The sequence below is a fragment of the Nothobranchius furzeri genome, chromosome 2 (genome assembly GCF_043380555.1).
Source record: "Nothobranchius furzeri strain GRZ-AD chromosome 2, NfurGRZ-RIMD1, whole genome shotgun sequence".
Taxonomy (NCBI): Eukaryota; Metazoa; Chordata; class Actinopteri; order Cyprinodontiformes; family Nothobranchiidae; genus Nothobranchius; species Nothobranchius furzeri.
This window is the reverse complement of record NC_091742.1, coordinates 77,192,897-77,211,825: the sequence shown is the minus strand read 5'-3', so window position 1 is coordinate 77,211,825 and position 18,929 is coordinate 77,192,897. Positions and strand designations below refer to the sequence as shown.

The 18,929-nt window shown below is 44.1% G+C and overlaps 1 protein-coding gene across 7 annotated transcripts in view; it reads right to left on the bottom strand.

The window, feature by feature from the left end:
* Positions 1-5,164: 5,164 nt before the first annotated feature.
* The window catches only part of phka1a (phosphorylase kinase, alpha 1a (muscle)), a 34,598-nt gene continuing 20,833 nt past the window's right edge, over positions 5,165-18,929 (bottom strand). Inside the window, exons 17-34 of one of the 7 annotated variants that reach the window (XM_070547992.1) lie at positions 18,805-18,883; positions 18,562-18,722; positions 15,750-15,911; positions 15,557-15,651; positions 15,328-15,473; positions 15,098-15,251; positions 13,054-13,212; positions 12,844-12,973; positions 12,061-12,162; positions 11,864-11,979; positions 11,697-11,732; positions 10,919-10,993; positions 9,459-9,488; positions 8,762-8,806; positions 8,204-8,365; positions 5,916-5,969; positions 5,647-5,847; positions 5,165-5,571 (exon numbers count right to left, since the gene is read on the bottom strand). In XM_070547992.1, the coding sequence (XP_070404093.1) occupies positions 5,398-5,571; positions 5,647-5,847; positions 5,916-5,969; positions 8,204-8,365; positions 8,762-8,806; positions 9,459-9,488; positions 10,919-10,993; positions 11,697-11,732; positions 11,864-11,979; positions 12,061-12,162; positions 12,844-12,973; positions 13,054-13,212; positions 15,098-15,251; positions 15,328-15,473; positions 15,557-15,651; positions 15,750-15,911; positions 18,562-18,722; positions 18,805-18,883 (2,081 nt within the window). In that variant the 3' untranslated portion in view covers positions 5,165-5,397. The remainder of the gene's footprint in view (positions 5,572-5,646; positions 5,848-5,915; positions 5,970-8,203; positions 8,366-8,761; positions 8,807-9,458; positions 9,489-10,918; positions 10,994-11,696; positions 11,733-11,863; positions 11,980-12,060; positions 12,163-12,843; positions 12,974-13,053; positions 13,213-15,097; positions 15,252-15,327; positions 15,474-15,556; positions 15,652-15,749; positions 15,912-18,561; positions 18,723-18,804; positions 18,884-18,929) is intronic. The other 6 variants (XM_070547993.1, XM_054747457.2, XM_054747458.2 and 3 more) reach the window with 6 other exon arrangements.

Here is an 18,929-nt window from a genome sequence, read left to right as displayed (position 1 = left end):
GAGGTTCGGGGAGCCGTCAGGCTGAAGAAGGAGGCCTACAGGGCGTGGCTGGTCTGTGGGTCTCCGGAGGCAGCAGACAGGTACCGGATAGCCAAGCGGGATGCAGCAGTGGCAGTTGCCGAGGCAAAATCTCGGGCGTGGGAGGAGTTTGGTGAGGTTCTGGCAAACTGTCCGGCGCCTCAGGAGAGGAAGGCAGCAACTCGCTCACACTGTTTACAGTGGGGATGGGGAGCTGCTGACGTCAACTGAGGCTATAGTCGGACGGTGGAAGGAATACTTTGAGGAGCTCCTCAATCCCACCAATGCGCATTCCGAGGAGGAACCAGAGCTGGGAGGCCTGGGGATGGACTGTCCGATCTCGGGGGCAGAAGTTGCTGAGGTAGTCAAACAACTACACAGCGGCGGAGCCCCGGGGGCGGATGAGGTTCGTCCTGGGTATCTCAAGGCTATGGATGTTGTAGGGCTTTCATGGTTGACACGTCTCTACAACATTGCGTGGTCATCGGGGGCAGTTCCTAGGGAGTGGCAGACCGGGGTGGTGGTCCCCATCTTTAAGAAGGGTGACCTGAGGGTGTGTTCCAACTATAGGGGGATCACACTCCTCAGCCTCCCTGGAAAGGTCTACTCCAAGGTACTGGAGAGGAGGGTCCGATCGATAGTTGAATCTCAGATAGAGGAGGAGCAATGTGGTTTTCGTCCTGGCCGTGGAACTGTGGACCAGCTCTATACCCTTGCAAGGGTGATGGAGGGGGCATGGGAGTTTGCCCAACCAATCCACATGTGCTTTGTGGATTTGGAGAAGGCTTATGACCGTGTCCCCAGGGGCACCCTGTGGGGGACGCTCCAGGAGTATGGGGTGGGTGGCTTTCTGTTAAGGGCCATTCAGTCCCTTTACCAGAGGAGCGTGAGTTTGGTCCGCATAGCCGGTAGTAAGTCGGACCTGTTCCCAGTGAGGGTTGGACTCCGCCAGGGCTGCCCTTTGTCACCGGTTCTGTTCATCACTTTTATGGACAGAATTTCTAGACGCAGCCGTGGTGTGGAGTGTGTCGAGTTTGGTGGCAGGAGAATCTCGTCTCTGCTTTTTGCGGATGATGTGGTCCTCCTAGCTTCATCCAGCTCTGACCTTCAGCTCTTGCTGGGTAGGTTCGCGGCCGAATGTGAAGCGGCTGGGATGAGGATCAGCACCTCCAAATCTGAGACCATGGTTCTCGACCGGAAAAGGGTGGCTTGCCACCTCCGGGTCGGGGGAGAGGTCCTACCTCAAGTGGAGGAGTTTAAGTATCTCGGGGTCTTGTTCACGAGTGAGGGTAGGAGGGATCGGGAGATCGACAGGCGGATTGGTTCGGCGTCTGCAGTGATGCGGACGCTGAGCCGATCTGTCGTGGGGAAGAGGGAGCTGAGCCAGAAAGCCAGGCTCTCGATTTACCGGTCGATCTACGTCCCAATCCTCACCTATGGTCATGAGCTTTGGGTAATGACCGAAAGAATGAGATCGCGGATACAAGCGGCCGAAATGAGTTTCCTCCGTAGGGTGGCCGGGCTCAGCCTTAGAGATAGGGTGAGGAGCTCGGACATTCGGGAGGGACTCGGAGTAGAACCGCTGCTCCTCCGGATCGAAAGGAGCCAGTTGAGGTGGTTTGGGCATCTGGTCAGGATGCCTCCTGGACGCCTCCCCGGGGAGGTGTTTCGGGCATGTCCTGCCGGCAGAAGGCCCCCGGGTCGACCCAGGACATGTTGGAGAGGTTACATCTCCAATCTGGTCCGGGAACGCCTTGGGGTCCTGCCGGAGGAGCTGGTGGGCAAGGCCGGGGAGAGGACGGCCTGGAGCTCCCTAGTTGGGATGCTGCCCCCGCGACCCGGACCCGGATAAGCGGAGGAAGACGAGACGAGACGAGACGAGACGAGACGAGAAAGTTCATTTCACAAATAGGGGAAATCATATATTTTTTAACGAATATTGCCAATTGTCTTAATGGCCAGCTCCAAAAGCAGTGAAAGACTTCCAGGTGGGAGTCTCGCTGCTTTTGAATTTTGTCTTTAGGACAGATTTATTTTCAGGCAAACAGGATAAACATATCCCTGACTGTTATAGCTAATGTGTTGTTGATGTAATCTATCTATAGCCATAACACCGTTGACAACTCTGTTCTTCCTTCACAACCCAATGTTCCACTCACTCTGCAGCTCTCTGAGCCCCTTTTATTATTTTAAGTTTTTTTTAAATGTGTTGACACTTTGTGTCCTATTATTTTATAAAATGTGATGTAAAAAAATAAATGTTTTTGCTCAATTACTGGAATTTCTTTGGTTAAGACAAAAAAGGAGGGAAGAATCATATATGTCAAGTTATTTCTACAACAGGCCCGTTTTAAGTCCAACAGTTTCTTAGCAGCCAATTGAAGTTTGTTCTTTACTAACTTTACTTGGTTTAAAAATCTTACTAAAAGTTTCTGATCACTTAAGACATTATGTTGGCTTTCCAGATCTGGTTTACAGCAAATAGAACAAAAATGAGGTTTTGTTTATTGGCTCAGACTATTGAGCCTAACACGGATGAGTTTTTATACCAATGTGAATTTGTGAAGAAAATAATAAAAAGTTGATTTACGAATAAAAAGTTGTGATGGACTGAGGACTTGGTGAACTGTATGGGATTCATGTGTAATTTAGAAAACGTTAGTGGGGTTTTGGGTGTTAAAACTTTAAGAGACCGTAATGGAACCATCACCTTCAATCACAAGACCTTTGTGACCAAACAAAAATCCATTTTATATATGCTGTAAGTCATAAGACAGAATCATGTGACTTTTAAGCTCCAATTAACTAAAACTGAATACTTTAGCACAGTGGTTCCCAAACTTATTTAGCCGCGCACCCCCTTCTATGTCCCGACCATGTCGACACCCCCCCCCCCCCCCCCCAGCCCCCACATCGGGGCATGGCTCTCTCTCTCTCTCTCTCTCTCTCTCTCTCTCTCTCTCTCTCTCTCTCTCTCTCTCTCTCTCTCTCTCTCTCTCTCTCTCTCTATATATATATATATATATATATATATATATATATATCAGATGTCAAGCTAAACAGACAGGGTTAAAAAAAATTCCCCATCACTTTCATTTTTTTAAATAGTAATTAATAAACATTCGATACGATTACAATTTCCTTTGATTTCGTTTTAAATAAATATTTAGAGTGCCCAGGTAGCACATAAACAATGCAATTTGGTTTTCTTAAAGTAGGAACGTTTAACCTGTGCGGCCAGAGCGCTCTCCTTCCTTCTGCTCTGCGTAAACCTGAGCTGATCACCTACTTGTGCGTAATCAAATGTCATTAGGGTCAAGATATAGCCATGATGTTCACTTTTGCCTCAGACCGACTTATTGCTGTTTTATGGTGTGGCTGAATCTGTGATCCGCTGTCATGCGGACCGGAATAACATGCTGCAGTAACGTGAGATGTGGTCAGGTTCATGAGGAGTCACTGGCTGGAGCGGACCCGACTCATCCCAGAAGCTAATATCTTAATTTGACCTTGAATGAAAAATAACCTCTTAAAAATTGTTATCACGGTGGAGGCAGCGTTCATTTCTGCCTTCAGTCTGACGGCGCGCCAGAGTTAAAGCAGCGTGTGCGCTTATTGAATCTGTGTGTGAGTGCGCGCGCACGCGCGCGCGGCACAGCCGCTCAAGTCACCACGTCTCGCGCTATTTAAACCAATCTTGTAAAATGACTTCTGCCCAGCCCAGATGTGCTCACTTGTGCACCCGTGAGCCGTGGTTCTGCTGGAACACGTCTGACCTCTGACAGACGCACTCTGAACTTCAGATCTTCAGCGCGCTGTCAATAGCCTGAATGGGAATCCTTTCTTGTTATTTTGTTACATCCACAATGTTCTGTGTGTGAAGTTTACAACATCAGAACACCTGCATGAGACAGGGTGTTACAATCTGCCAGAATGACTCGCCACCTTCAGATTCCTCCAACACCGTTAAAAATGATCAAATACGGAGCATATCGGCGTGCGCAGGCCAGAGTGCTGAAGCTCGGCGCATTGTTATTATGAAGTTAGGGCACATGTGGAGGACACGCACGCGCGCGACGGAACATATCGGCGTGCGCAGGCCAGAATGCTGAAGCTCGGCGCATTGTTATTATGAAGCTAGGGCACATGTGGAGGACACGCGCGCGCAAAAATATACTTGTTTTCAATTACATTTATTGTGCCCACTTACTTTTTCTTTGGCCCACCCACAAATGAGTTTCTACGCTAATGGTGACACATGACAGACTTCTCTGAGCTCCGCAGCCATTACACTTTTCACCTCGCGCACCCCCTAGCGGCAGCACCACACTCTGGGAATCCCTGCTTTAGCATAAGAAATATAACACACAACAGCAAGGCAGAAACAATGTGACTCAGTAAAAGTCAACATATGGGAAAAGTTATTAGCAGTGTTTTTTATTTTGTAGTTAGGAAAATAAAAGCAGAGCCTTAAACCAAGACTGCAGCCAGCCACTAGGGGGAGCACTAATTCCTCATAACATACCTACATTTCAATATGATCAATGTTTGTGGATTAAACCAGTTACATTCATTTACTCAAATACTAATGAAAACATTTTATTGTTAAAGTAAAACATTGAAGCATTGATAGATGTGAATCTTTGCCATTTTATTTAAAAAAAAAAACTAAGTCAGGGATACATTTTTCTCACCAGAAAACTAAAAGTAACTTCAGCATAGGACTGTGTGAGATGTAAAATTCATATTTTAACAGTTGCTGATCTTTTCTTTGTACAATCTCAGTTTAGAGAATGAGGAGTTAGTTCTAACTGAATCCTGTGTGGATTAGTTTTTAGTTTGTCATTCTGGTTGTAATTAGCCCCCATTTCTCCAAACCGAGGCTGTTCAAAGAGGAATCTTACACAGATTTGATAAATACTGATTTTAACAGAAATCTACCTGCAGAGATCCCTTCAGAAAGTTAAAAGGCTACAGCTGCCAAATTATATTTACATGTTATTTCCTGCATCATTTATGATTTCTACATAAATGATGTTACACAGAAAGGATAATACCTTAATTTCATCTTGACTGTGTCTATAGTTGTGATCGTTCTTTAGTTATTTCATATCGTCACTGAGAAAAGTACACCACATCAGTCGCTTCTAAGACAACAAATGCAGCAGCAACTCGATGTTTTAAGAAAACAGCAAAAAAAATATGTTGCCATGGAGACAAGGATTTTGTGTGGATAAATGCTTCTTTGAAATGTTAATTTACACACAAAAAAATGCACATCAAATAAAGTAACATCTCTGTGTAGTTAGAGATGACCACTTCCAGTTTAGCTCATTTATTTGTACTTTAGTAAAAAATAAGTGGCGTGTTTCTGTTCTCTCACTGCACTGCACACGCCCCGCTGGGCAGGAAGTCCTGCACGTACACCGCCACAGCCTTGGTGAGATAAGTCATGCTCCCAAAGCGACCACTGGGGGCGCTGTCATACAACAGCTTGCACACTCCTGTGGACGGGTCCTTTTCCAGGATGTGATCTTCAGCTCCCAGGTCCTTCTGCAGGAGGAGGACAAACCAGTCTGAGTTTGTGGCAAATACTCTAAATCTGTTGTTAGAGTTGTGTGCACACACCTGATCCTTGTAGAACATGTCATTGGCCTGTTGGACGATCTTCTCCACGTGAATGATGGAGCCGATGCTGGGGATGTCCACGTCAGCCAGCATGGTGAGGACCAGGATGGCCTCCACCAGCAGCTGTCGGTACTCAGGCTGAGGGACTCGGTTCAGAACAGTCTCCACGTGGACAGAGAACTTTATCTCCCCGGGGGTCATCTGCAAGGTTACAAACGTTTTAGAGAGGGGTCGAAAATCTTAGAGAACAAACGTGTGTGGCGCCTCACCTCTCTGGTGGTTGAAGATGGGAGGACAAAACCCTCTATGGACAAACCGTGGCACTGCAAACCAGCACAGTTCTATAGATTAGTTTCACACTCTTTCAGAATACGACGTCTCACATTTAAATTGTGCTTTTTTTCTTCTTCACAAGTCTGCACAAGCTTGTATATCCTGACCTTTTTGCCTGTTTGTTTTGGTGGCTTTAGGTGGACTCCACATAGAAATGATGAGCTCTGTGCTTTTCAGGAGATCGTTACCTTTAGATATCCTTATGCTGGTTCCGTTGTATTTTTATGTCCCTTTTCTTTCTTTTTCTGCAGGTCTAGTAGAGAATTCTCTAGTATTTATTTTTGTGAACAAGCCACAACCTCTCTTCCTTTCTCCCCCCCCCCCTTCTCTTCCATTTTCATCTCCGTGTTTGTTAAAAACAACCAAAAGCATTTTTAATAAAGTTTTGATATCAGGCGGGGCGTTATAGCTGAATCTACAATGCTGCACCTGTGAGCGTAAGGCTTGTTTTTGGTACATGAAGGGTATATCAGCACTTCTGGTGGAATTACAAGGTGTGTGTTTTGATTACAAGTGAAGAAAAAAATAGTTGAAATTTTCAGGTTAATGTAATGCCTAACCGGTTGGTGACACACTGCTAACAGCAGTCACTAAGGAGTTTTAAAAACGTCTCAAGTTTGGTGGTTATTGATTTTCCCTGTAAGCAGCAGAGCTCCACTGTCATATTGTTGAACTTTGGGGCATTTAAAAAAATGTGCGAGAGACAAACTAGTCAAAAGTTTGCAGATGGTATCTGGAACCCATCTCAATGTAGTTTGGGTGAGTCTGAAAGAGCAAGTAATTCAGGACAATTTTGCTAGGGGCTGACTGCTGCGAATAAAACGAGAACAAACTCAATTTAAGTGAAACTCCAGATTTTTTCTTTCATCTGACAGCACCATCTAGTGGCTGACAAATGTATCGCATCAAGCCATGGTTTCCACTTCCATATTTTAGGCCGAAAGCAACGCCTTTCGTTCATAAACGCGCTCCACTAGCCGACGAATCAGAGCTAAAACAAGTTTTACAATGATTTTGCTCATGTTATGTAGCCATATATATTTTTTCTCAAGACTTACTTGTCTATGAGAAAGGTCGCCAACCTGCATCAGCAAAGGTGCGTCCCTAAACGCTGGAGTACTCTCTGTGATTGACGTCTGTATGTAAGTGGTAGTCTAACGCTATTGGTCAGTGCTGACCGGTGCTCAGTTCATTTTGAATTGAGCTCTATTGTAAAAGGGGGCTTAGCAAAAAAATAAATAAAAATACAAATACATATCACCGTACATTATATCACAGTACATAAGAAAATCACTTTAAAGAAAATCAGAAAAATCATACATAAATCCTGAAACGGGAAAACATAATGCAGCTTTAAGGCACTTTGTGACTAGAGTGATACAAAAATGTTTGCGAGTTACACGATTGCTGCGATTTCTTCACAATTTTGTCCTATATCTTACCCACAGGGTGCGTTTCACACTCAAAACGGGAGCGAAATCGTTCCACAATGCCAGTTCCGCGAGGTTTTGAAATGATGACAGAATTGCTAAACGACGCCTGATTCCTGCTGTTCCCGTTATAACAAGCAGGGACAAAAATGGCAGCCCGTATCCAAATGTCTGTGGTTTATTTTCGGTTCTGATTATCTCAGCTATGTAGGTTTCACAGGTAATGACGCACATTTTTTTTTACAAAACAACTGGAAATCTGCATGTGTATTTTATTTTGAAAGTTTCCACGTTTTACACTGCTTTCGTGTTTGACTTTCTGCCTGACTTCATCTGAACTGCTGAGCTTCTGAAAGTGTAGCATATAAAAAATAAGCAACGTATTGGTGCACTTCTGGTCCAAAACTCGTTGCTTTGCGGCCGGTGGAAATGACCCCACTATACTGGTGGCTAATTGCTGCATACGATGCTTAGCATAACGTACACGTTGGATGGAAGGGTCCAGTTACAACACTTGGCTATGGGAGAAAGAATCTGAGGCAAAAATGTTCCACATTCAAATGATATCTCACCTGAACATTTGTACATTTTTATAAGCAGTTTGCGTCTCCAACATCTTGCTAACTTTCACAGCCCAGACATATACTGGTTTTAATTGGTCTTCTAATGACTGTTTACATGTGTTCTGCATTAGTCTGAGTAACATAAACCAAACAAGATGTTTGAACAATGTCCATTCATGGTTTCAGAAAAATACGGATCAAAGTAAAATCAACAGAAAACGTCTCTTAGACCTTCTGAAGGATCTTCCACACTTTCTGGTAGAAGCCAACTGGAACCCGATTCAGTGCCCCATCCAGTCGCCTTCTGCGCAGCCATTGTCCATGTCTGCTATCCTTGGTAACCGGAATGCTGTCAGGAAGATCGATGGATTCCACAGATGGAAGTCTGTACCTCTGAACAAAGAGGGGGAAAAAATAAACAGGCAAGTCTTCACAGGTGTGTTTGCTCATAAGAAACAGGGTCCTCCGTCTGCTTCGATGTTCAATGTAAACATAACCTGATGTTTTTTTTCATTGTGTTATAAATGTCCACTTTCTAACTCATCAGGTTTCTCCTCCATCCCCAAGGTAGACTTTAGTCAAAATAAGGCAGTAGGTCATAATGTTATAGCTGATCAGTAAATAACAAAAAGACATGCGGACAAAACAAAAAGTACCAAAATGGTTTCTGGTTGGTTACATGTGTGATCATCCACTCCTCCCTACTACCACCACACTAAAAAAGAACAAGAAAACAGAAACCGCCCTTTTGATGGGTCTAAAAAAATATCAGTAAGAGCAAATGTTTACCCCGATGTCGATGCTTTCTACGTCCAGTGACTGAGCTCGCACTCCCTGAAAAGCAAACAACAAAAATGGACCAGAGGAAAGAAAATAAAAAGATGCATATATTAAAAAAAAGAGAGTGAACAATGGGATTGATGAACCCAAAAGCAGGTGGAATCACAACATGAATGAATGTGAATCAGTACATGAGATGGAAGAAATTAGGATTAAGGTGAGCAAATTCCTGCTGGAGTTAGTCAAATTATCTAAAAAAACAAAACAAACAGATTTATGTCATCTTGAAAGGAACTAAATGACAACAAACTTGAATAAAGTTTTAAAATGAAAAAGAACATCCAGTGTTAAAATGCATCCATTCTCCTCGGCCGGTTGGGAGGAGTTCCTCTTGGAGGATGATTAGTTACCATGCTTTCTTCTCTTGACCCCCCCCCCTAAACTTCAAACTAAACATGGAAAAGTCTGATAATAAATACCACGTTAGCTCACTTCAGTACATAGATAAGGAATTAGTTTTCGTTTTTATCTATTTAATCAATAAGTTACCAGGCACAGGTTAGCTGCTGTAGTCGATAAACTCCAATAACATCATTCACAATAAAGGAGAAACTTGCAATGTCATGTTTTAGAATTTTCAAGCAGCCAAAGTGATGAGTTGAATTATCTCTAACTGAAAACAAATTATAATCATTTTAACAGTCACCTTAAGGGAGGTTGTTGAATACGGATCGAGCTGAATGAAGAAAGAAAGAAATAGACAAAAAAAAAAACACTGATTAATATACTTTAATTTAACCTTCTTTAACTGGATGATGACCTCCCTGGATAGTCTCTGTAGGGCCTTGAAGAGGTCTAACGTGGAGATTTATTTCACTGAATCAACCTGATAAAAAGCTAGATATTTTCATCCCTGGCTACGAGTCTATGACTCAAATAACTGTTGGAATTTTGCTAAAATTGTATGATCATTGGCCATTTAGCTGCACTCTGATAAGTTCTGTCATGTCATGCTTTGATGCAGAACCAGACATGCTTTAATACAGCAGTGTCCACCCCTGGCGCTTGGGCCCCTATCCTGAATGTTCTAGCAGCTTCCCTGCTCCTACATACCTGACTCAGTGGCTGAATCACCTGTTCAGCAGCTCATCAAGCTCCGCAAAAGCCTGTTGATCACCTGCTGATTACACTCAGGTGGAAATGTCTAAAACATGTAGGACGGTGGCCCTGGAGGACCAAGGTGGGACTCGTCTGGTCTACCAGGTCATCATACAGTGTGAAGGACACCCATATTGATGACATAAATCTGATTAATTGACCCAAATTTCACAGATGCTTGTTAAAGACTTTCTTATCTTAAACATTTTGTTTTTTTGACAATATTCTGGTGTTGTTGTCTCACACCAACAGCTCACTGGACCAGAACAAGCATCGTTTCTCTGATCAGCACCATCGTAAACCGTCGATCTGTCCAAATCACTACAAAATTATGTCTTCACTCAATCAAAAAGCAGCATCTGATTTATTTTCTCACAAACATCATTATTGTCACCTTAAATGAGTGGGTCAGAAGCTGTTTTTACAGGACCAGAGCGTTTGCAAAATGGGATTTGCCGCGGCTCCCTGGGGAGGATAAAGGTCGTTTATAAGATCAGACCGTGGCGGTAATGTGGCGCAATCGTGGCAATTTTATAAAAGATCAGGTGATGGCGGCATAAAGGGGGCATGGAGGCAGTCTCTGCGCTGCCGCAGACTTCCGTTTATCTTGGACATAACTTGTTTTTTATTTTTATTGAAGCCGTGATCGTTAAGTTTTTTTTAAACAAGCAGCTCCTAAAGGTGTCTGTCCCCGTCAGTCCCTGTGCAGTCCCTGGTGATCTGAGCTTCAGCTCTAACAGAGGCTCATGGAGCGCCGCAGCGCTCCAGTTTTCCATCTCAGCTGATTTTGTTCAAAAAGCAAACTTTATTCTCTGTGTTTACTTTCATTTTTAATAAATTTGCCAGCCGGAGCTCAGCAATAACTCCCCACGTCATCATGACGTCCGCCTCTGTTGCGCCAGGGCGCATACGACAGACCATTACCGCAATATTACTACCAAGCGAGGCGGAACGAATGGCGCAAAATTTGCGCAACACCATGCTGGCATGACGCGTTTATAGACATACCATTGCGGTAATATTACACCGATTTGCCGGCATGGCGTGTCTTATAAAAGAGGCTAGAGACGCCTTCCGGTCTGTCTGTAACAAAGGAAACACATCAAACTGATGAAAATACTCAGAAATGTTCTAGAGATTGCCATCCTCCACCTCAAGAATCACTGAAATCAGATGAGTGAATTACATGTTGACCAGCTGGATAAATACAGCCCAGTGGAAAAGTCTGGAACTTTTCATGTTGGGAGTCAGACTGCTTTAGTCTTTAAAACAACGCAGAGCACACGTTTTACGTCTTTACCTGCCTTGTTGCTCTTTACCAGCTAGATTTTGCCCTCCAACATAAATTATGTTTCTAAACACAGAACAACAAGAGTCTATCTAGTGCAAAACTGCCAGAACGTGATGCAATCAGACAACGTAAACTTTCTTTAAATTAAAATAAAAAAAATAAAATAAAAACTAAATATGGCTCAGAACATAAAACAAAAAGAAAATTCTCCAGATTTCTGCACCGCGCTGTAAAATCCAGTCAGGATTCATGGATTAAAACTAGTCCAGCTGAGCTGTGGACCTGATCCAGACAGAGAGACGACCAGTGGCTCCGTCTGAATCCTAAAGACAGAGTCAAACAGGTCAGATCTGCTGTGAGAATTCAATTCTAAATTAGGAAGAATATAAATTACAAGTTCATCTTTAAACAAAGACCACCTCCAGTGAACCCGCTGTGTTCCCATCAGCACCCTCCAGGTGAATTAACACCCACTTTAATCATCATCATCATCACCTTACTCAAATCCACCACAGACAGCCTGTGCTCCAGCTGTAAAAAGCACATGATGCAGGTTTAGTCTCTCTTCTAAACAGACGCTGGTCATTTTTAAGGCCCTCAGAGCTGTTTTAAAGCTTTATTTGTTCTGGAACCCTGGGAGGGTCCACATCTACTTTTCCTACCAGCTTCATGTCGCTCTTCAGTTTGCTGATGCCGGCCCTCTCGCTCTTAGTGGCGCCCACGTTGCCCAGGTGATGGATGGAGATGGCGGGGCTGACGCCAGCATCCCCGTCTCTGACTGTGTGGAGGAAACAGGACACACACACACACATCTGAAGTTTATCTGATGTAAGGGTGATGCTGCAGGGAGGGCACTGACCGCTGCGCTGGACTACAAACTCCTTCCCACTCAGGATGTGGTGCAGCAGGTTCTTTAGCTCCGACGGGCTGAGACTCATCAGACTCTCGGTGGCCTCCTCTCCTGCAGATGAGATTATCGTGTCAAATTAAACACCTCTAATTATTTATAGGTTTAAAAGTCTCTGAGAACCAAAACAAGTTTAGTATCAGAAAACCAGAAAGTGACTTGAGTTAGTTTTTTAAATATTCCATCCATCTATCCATCCATCATCTAAGCTACTTTATCTTCACTAGGGTGACAGGGATCTACCTTTCTACAAACGTGATTGGGGGAATCACAAAAAAATCACTTAAAGGGGCTCGAATGGCCACCAGATCACACTCAGGACATGCCTGCAATGTGCTGTAATCCTGTTGAACGTTCTTTCTGATACCAGTAGAGGGCGCTCACTGGGACTTCTGAGTTTAGAGGCATGAAACGAGCCTCAGAAGGCTTTACCTACAGGGGCCATCAACAAACTAGCATTTTATTTAAATATAAATAGAGAAGCAGCATATCAATAGTTAGTTTTAGTAACTTGTGATAAAAAATTACTTATTTTTTAGCACCTTTTAAAATCTAAAAGGCTAAATGCACCCTAGCCTTATTTGTAAGGGCTCTACCTCTGTAACATGATTAGTATACTCAGAGCTGAGTATTATTGTTATTAATATTATTACCGAACTAAACAAAACATAATTAATACCTTTTTGAAATCTTTATTCCAGTTTGAGGCTCTAACGTGTTTATGAACCACCTCACCTGAGCAGTTGAGTGACTGAGCCAGCTCTGTAGCCATGACCTGGATGATGAGGCCGATCCTCAACCTAAACATCTCACTGAACAGGCCGGGCTGAGTCCTGATGCTCATTGCCAGGTACACCATGATCTCCTGGTGGGGAGGGAGGGAGGGAGGTGAAGGAGAGCTACAGGGACACATAAACCCACTCAGAACCGAAGGATGAGGCCCACCTGGGTGAGGATGGCTACGCTGATGTTGTTGTCGCTGGCTTCATCGATGAGAGCGGACAGCTGGTCTGGAGGGATTGGAGCCGTGATGGTCTTCTCTCTGGGTTCTGGGGGAAGGCCCACCGTCAGGTGCTTCTGATGCGCCAGCAGGTCCGAGCAGGCCTACAGCAGGGTAGCAGAGAGGATTGTAGGAGATGATGAGGCTAAACTAATATTTGTGCTTATTTATGATTGTAAGCGATAGATGCACACGCTGGTGAAGGCTTCTTTTACTCCTCTGGTTGGGTGGCTTGAGAGAGGAGTAAAAGAAGCTATCTGTGTCAAATGGGGGGGCGGGGCTTAGATTCCACCTTCACAGCACCTATAAAGTTTGGTTTATGCTTGACGCGTCCGCGAGGTCCGCACGGCTCCGCGCGGAAAAGTTGCGTCATTTTGCGTCATCTTAACAACCACGCCCCTCCACCGCGCCTCTGCACGTTCCAAACTTTCCGCAACGCACACCTAGGAAAATTTCTAACCACGCGGACGGTCGGACGTGTAAAAACATGGCGGACTGGCAAGAACTAGTATGGCAGAGGTTCGTAAATACAGACATTTGTATGATTCAGCTCTCAGAGATCACCGTGATCAACACGTTGTTAATAATTCTTGGAGAGAAATAGCTCGCACTGTCGGAAAAGACGAGGACGCTGTTAAAAATGCTGGAATGCCATGTTGTAAACAGTAATTTTTACTTCTACTATGGTGTAGTGTTGGATGCATGCCGTAGAGCTCCATGCTGCCCCCTACAGTTTGGGAGAATATTGGCTCACCTCAGAGACAAGCTGCATGAACCATAAACGCTGCAAGTTGTGAAGCGCGTTCCATCCGCGAGCCACATCACCAAGCAGAAAGTGAATGCGTCAAGCATAAACCAAGCTTAATGCAGCTTTGAATCTCATTCCTAAGCAGTTTCAGTCTGGGCCACACCTTCCTGCATCTAATCAGCACAACGACTCATCAGGGGTGGAGAGGCGGGGTACCCAGAGTAGTTTCTGCTCGTTAAATAACAACAGACAGCTACAGCGTACAAGCTTGACTCTCACATATTCCAGTTAGAATTGACAAAGCTCCTCGGATGAGAAGAGAAACGTCTTCAAGAAACCAAAGAAGTCCAGTTGTCTTCATTTGAAGATTGATGCACAATGTTATGTTTAAGCATTAGCATCACAGTGTCCATGTGTGCAATAGTCAGGTCCTGTAGCAATACTGGAAACAAATGAACTCAAGTTGTTATCATCTAATGTTTAAGGATCCCTGACACAGCCATCCACCTGGAAGGGTCAAATCGTTCTCACCGAGTCTGTGGACCGCGAGGGGTTGGGTTATGTCAGAAAACCCATCTTACGTTGTTTTCTGAATTTTATTGGCTATTTGATGCATCAATCAATAATTTACTGCGCCACAACCGGTTCAAGCTACACACGAGAAAGTGGGGGACCTTTTGGATCTCTCAGCCATTAGTAGAAGACTTAGCCCCGGCAGAGGGCTTCACCTGTTGGACCTGGCAAGAGGCGAGTCTAAAGTTTGAAGTAAACACGAGGAAGCTGAAGCAGGTTATGATGAACACCCAGGGAGAAAGACACACCTGTAGGTTCTCAGTGGTAAGTTATGTTGGATTGTGGATGTCAGACCTTGTTGTGGACAATCTGTTTTATTAGAGGACATTAATTGGACCCTTAATGTTTGTGTTGGAGATGGCTCTATTCTGCCCGTGACATAAGGCTTTTACTGGTTTAACTAAAGGGTTTACTCTGTCTTCAGTGGTGATTTTATCACGTTGCAAAAGATTCTGATTTAAAATGGAAAAAGTAAAATGAACCACCTGCAGTACGTAAAACACCAACGCGAACATGAGAAACAAGATGGCAGCGGTGCACCTCGACATGGAGAGCTATTCATCTGTTAAAGTTCTCGTATATTTTAGATATAAACACCGCCGGGTAAGAGGAAAATCACAACGTGCACGTGTTCTGATATCCTGCAGTCCTAGCAGGAAGTGTCCTACCGAGTCCAGCTCCTCCACCTTCTTCTTCAACATGCCAGAGATCATCCTGATGAGCCCCCAGTGTTTGAGGTCACCTGCCTTCTCGTAAAGATCAGCCAGCAGGGATCTGACCGTGGAGCCTTTACCGTACAGCTGAGTGTCCCACTCCATGCCTCTGAAAACAACACGAAGGGTTCCGAGTGTTAGGACATTACTCCGTTTCCCTGAGTCCATTAAAGCTTGCTGCTCACTTGTCTTTGAAGAGGATGTAGAGAATATCAGCCTGGTCCTGGAGGTTCTTGGTGTCCCTCAGCAGCTGGACCAAAGCCTTGTAGTCGACGGCTCCACTGGCGTCTGTTGGGATGCCACTCTCAAACGCCATGGACACATCGTAGCTCTAATAGAGGCAGACAAAAGACAAATTGCGCATGTGGACGTTTGGTGTTTGGAAGAAGATGAAGGAGAACAAAGAGGAGAAACCTGAGCTTCTTGTGACGTAGAGGTTTCTGGCAGGTTCAGGTTGAGTGACGGCTGACGAGAGCGAAACAGCTTGCTGGGTAGATACATGTTGACATCTGAACAAATAAGAGAAGAATATCCACGTCACCATCTAAGAATCCAAGCAGAGGCACAAAATAACTACTGTGCTGGCGTGAATGCTGAGTTCAGTCACTGTGGATGTTGAGATCTTGAGCTTTGTTCATCAGAGAAACCATCTCCTTGGTTTTGGTGGCCACGGCCTTGAATCTGCCCAGACCTCCAACTTGATGCTTGGTCTTCTTAGGAGCAGAGTGGGCCAGGAGGTGGTCCAGGTACTGAGCGAGGTCATCAGCCTCTGGGGAAGAGAATAATGAATCATGCACATTTTACGTAATTAGCTACAACATTCGGTTTCTTGAGGATCAGAATGCTAGGTCTTCTACGGTAGAGGGTTGGATGTAAACAACGGTCTTACATCAGTTTAAAATCTTAAAATAAGGATGAAAGAAAAAAATCGGCACACTGAAATATCGCAATGTTTCGTGGTATAATACTAAATCAATATTTAAAATCAGCGTGTCGAATTTACATGCAAACATTAACTCTAGTTCTTTTGTCTGCAATTCAAACTCCGACTGACAGGTGGCAGCAGTTTTAACCGCCTCCATTCTGATGGAACAGTGAGATCTCGTGGATGTGTCCTGGAAGCATCTGGCCGTAATCTTTCAATTAAATTTAGTCTTAAAATTTGAACAAAAATTCCATGCTTTCGTTCTTTTTAAACACAGAAACAGTTTTGTTTATCTGTTATTGACGCTACGTTTCGCCGACGGCTGCCGGCTTCTTCAGGCTGACGCTGATGGTGGCGTCACTTCCTTCTCCGTTTATCTGCGGGCAGCAGAGGACGTTGTCGCCCTCTACTGCCCGCTCTCCCCTCTCTGACGATGCAGTCCCATGCGTGGTCCAGCGTGTAAACTCCGTCGTCCCTGTTCATGGTCCCACATCCACGTCTCCTTATCTCGATTGCTTCCTTGATCCATCTTTTGTATTTTTGTTGTTCGGTGGTTATGATCCGTGTGCTGTCCCAGTCCATTATATGGTTTTCTCTTAAGCAATGATCTGTTACGGCTGACTTTTTTATTGTACTTTCTGCTTCTTCTTTTGCTGCTCTTGTGTGTTTACGATTTGCCTCTTTCTCGCACTCCTTTCTGTGTTCTATTGTTCGTGTGTTGAGTTGGCGTCCGGTTTCTCCTATGTATGTTTTATTGCCTGAAGAAGCCGGCAGCCGTCGGCGAAACTGTAGCTACAAAACAGGTAAACAAAACTGTTTCTGTGTTTAAAAAGAACGAAAGCATGGAATTAGAACCACGACACAGCAAGATCAAACCTAAGATGTTGAACAAAAATTAATTTTAGTATAGAAATATATCGTATCATCTCCCTGTCTCGTGATATATATCGTACTGCCAGATTCCTGCCAATACACACCCCTACTTTAAAATATAATTACAATTAATGTGACAATTAGGTTGGTTTAAAATGAATTAAAAAAAAAACACGCGTCTGAAATTAAATGAGTCGTGCAATAAAAACACAACGATAATGCTCTCTCACTAAAATCCATCCATCCTTTTAAAAAACTCAGAACTTAATTTCTCTGCTTTAGTTTTCATGACTCTGACAACTCAAGCTGACACGCAAACATTTGATGTGAAATTTGAACGATTCTTAACTGGAATGCATGAAGAGGCAACCCTGCGGCGTCCCAACAAGCTGATGACTTACCCAGGGGAAGGGTCAGTGGGTGAGAGATAGAATAAAGCAGGAGGTGGTGAATAACCAAGCAGGTTAGTTTGGTTTCTACTAGCTGTTGTTCAGCTTGCAGGTCAGTACTATAAACAACAGTCTGTTCAGTTAGATTCATTTAGAAGACATTTAAAAATGTGCTTTTGCAATAACCAGAAATTCATCGATTGCTTTGTTTCCCCACCTGATTCCAATCAAGACCTGTTGATTTTGAACAAGTTTTATTTTTCCAAGAGTTACGGCTAACACCACCAACTTTGAGCTATGCTTGATAAAAGAATCTGAGTTTTTTTTTAAATCCTACAGGGTTTCCCAAACTACCGAAGTGCTAAATAAAAATAAATTGATTTAGTGAACAAATCCAGTTTTAGCTCTTTTTCATTTTTCTCTTTTCTCAAAAACTAAAACAAGAAAATGTAAATGGTAAATGGCCTGTATTTAATATAGCGCCTTCTAGAGTCCTGGAACCCCCCAAGGCGCTTTACAACACAATCAGTCATTCACCCATTCACACACACATTCACACACTGGTGGTGATGAGCTACAATGTAGCCACAGCTGCCCTGGGGCGCACTGACAGAGGCGAGGCAGCCGAGCACCGGCGCCACCAGTCCCTCCGACCACCACCAGCAGGAAACGTTGGTTAAGTGTCTTGCCCAAGGACACAACGACAGCGACAGACTGAGTGGGACTCGAACCTGCAACCTTCCGATTACGGGGCGAGCACTTAACTCCTGTGCCACCGTCGCCCCATCAGCTAAAATGTAGCCGATATAACCGGTATGTGCTTGTCCTTCATTTAAATAAATAGCAGCTATAAAGATGCGCCGACTCTGGCTTTGACGGATAATAATTTCCAACCTGTCTGACAGATTTAGGCTGATTTCCTGGGAAACAATCGGTGCATTTCTCTTAACAACCAACGACATTAAGAGATAAACATGTCATTTTTAACATATTTGTTAGTTCCTAAATAAAGCAGCAGAACATAAATGCAAATAATAAATGTTTTCATGTATGCTCCCCTATTTAGGACAACAGCGATACATTCTGCATATACTGTATCTAATAAGCAAACTACAGGAAATGGTCAAACCAACGATGAAAAACAGAGAAAGGCTTAGATCTGTAATCTTTAATTCAGTTGTTTCCAAAGCTGGTGTCACCATTTCTCTCCAGCCACCTCCTTTTATTCTTACCATCATCACAACGTAACTCATGCACGTATCCATCGCCGTCATCATCAGCATCATTCTCCTCGTAGTGCTGGCCCATGCCGCGAGAACCCTTACCATCCAGGAAGCTGAGGTGTGCACAGCAGGAGGTGGTCAGGAACTCCGACAGCTTTCCCGTCTGGGTCCTACAGAGGAGGAAGAAGGTCTCGGAGTCAATACCGGATGTGGTTTGGTGGTCAGAACAAAACTCAGTAAAAAATAAAGAACCTTGCTCCTCCAAAATATCCATCCTGCAGCTTCTTCAGTGTTGCCAAGACTGCGGGGTCCAGGTCTGTGTGATCTTCAGCTGGAGTGGAGAAAAGGAGCAGAAATGTGGACAACAACAGTTAAAT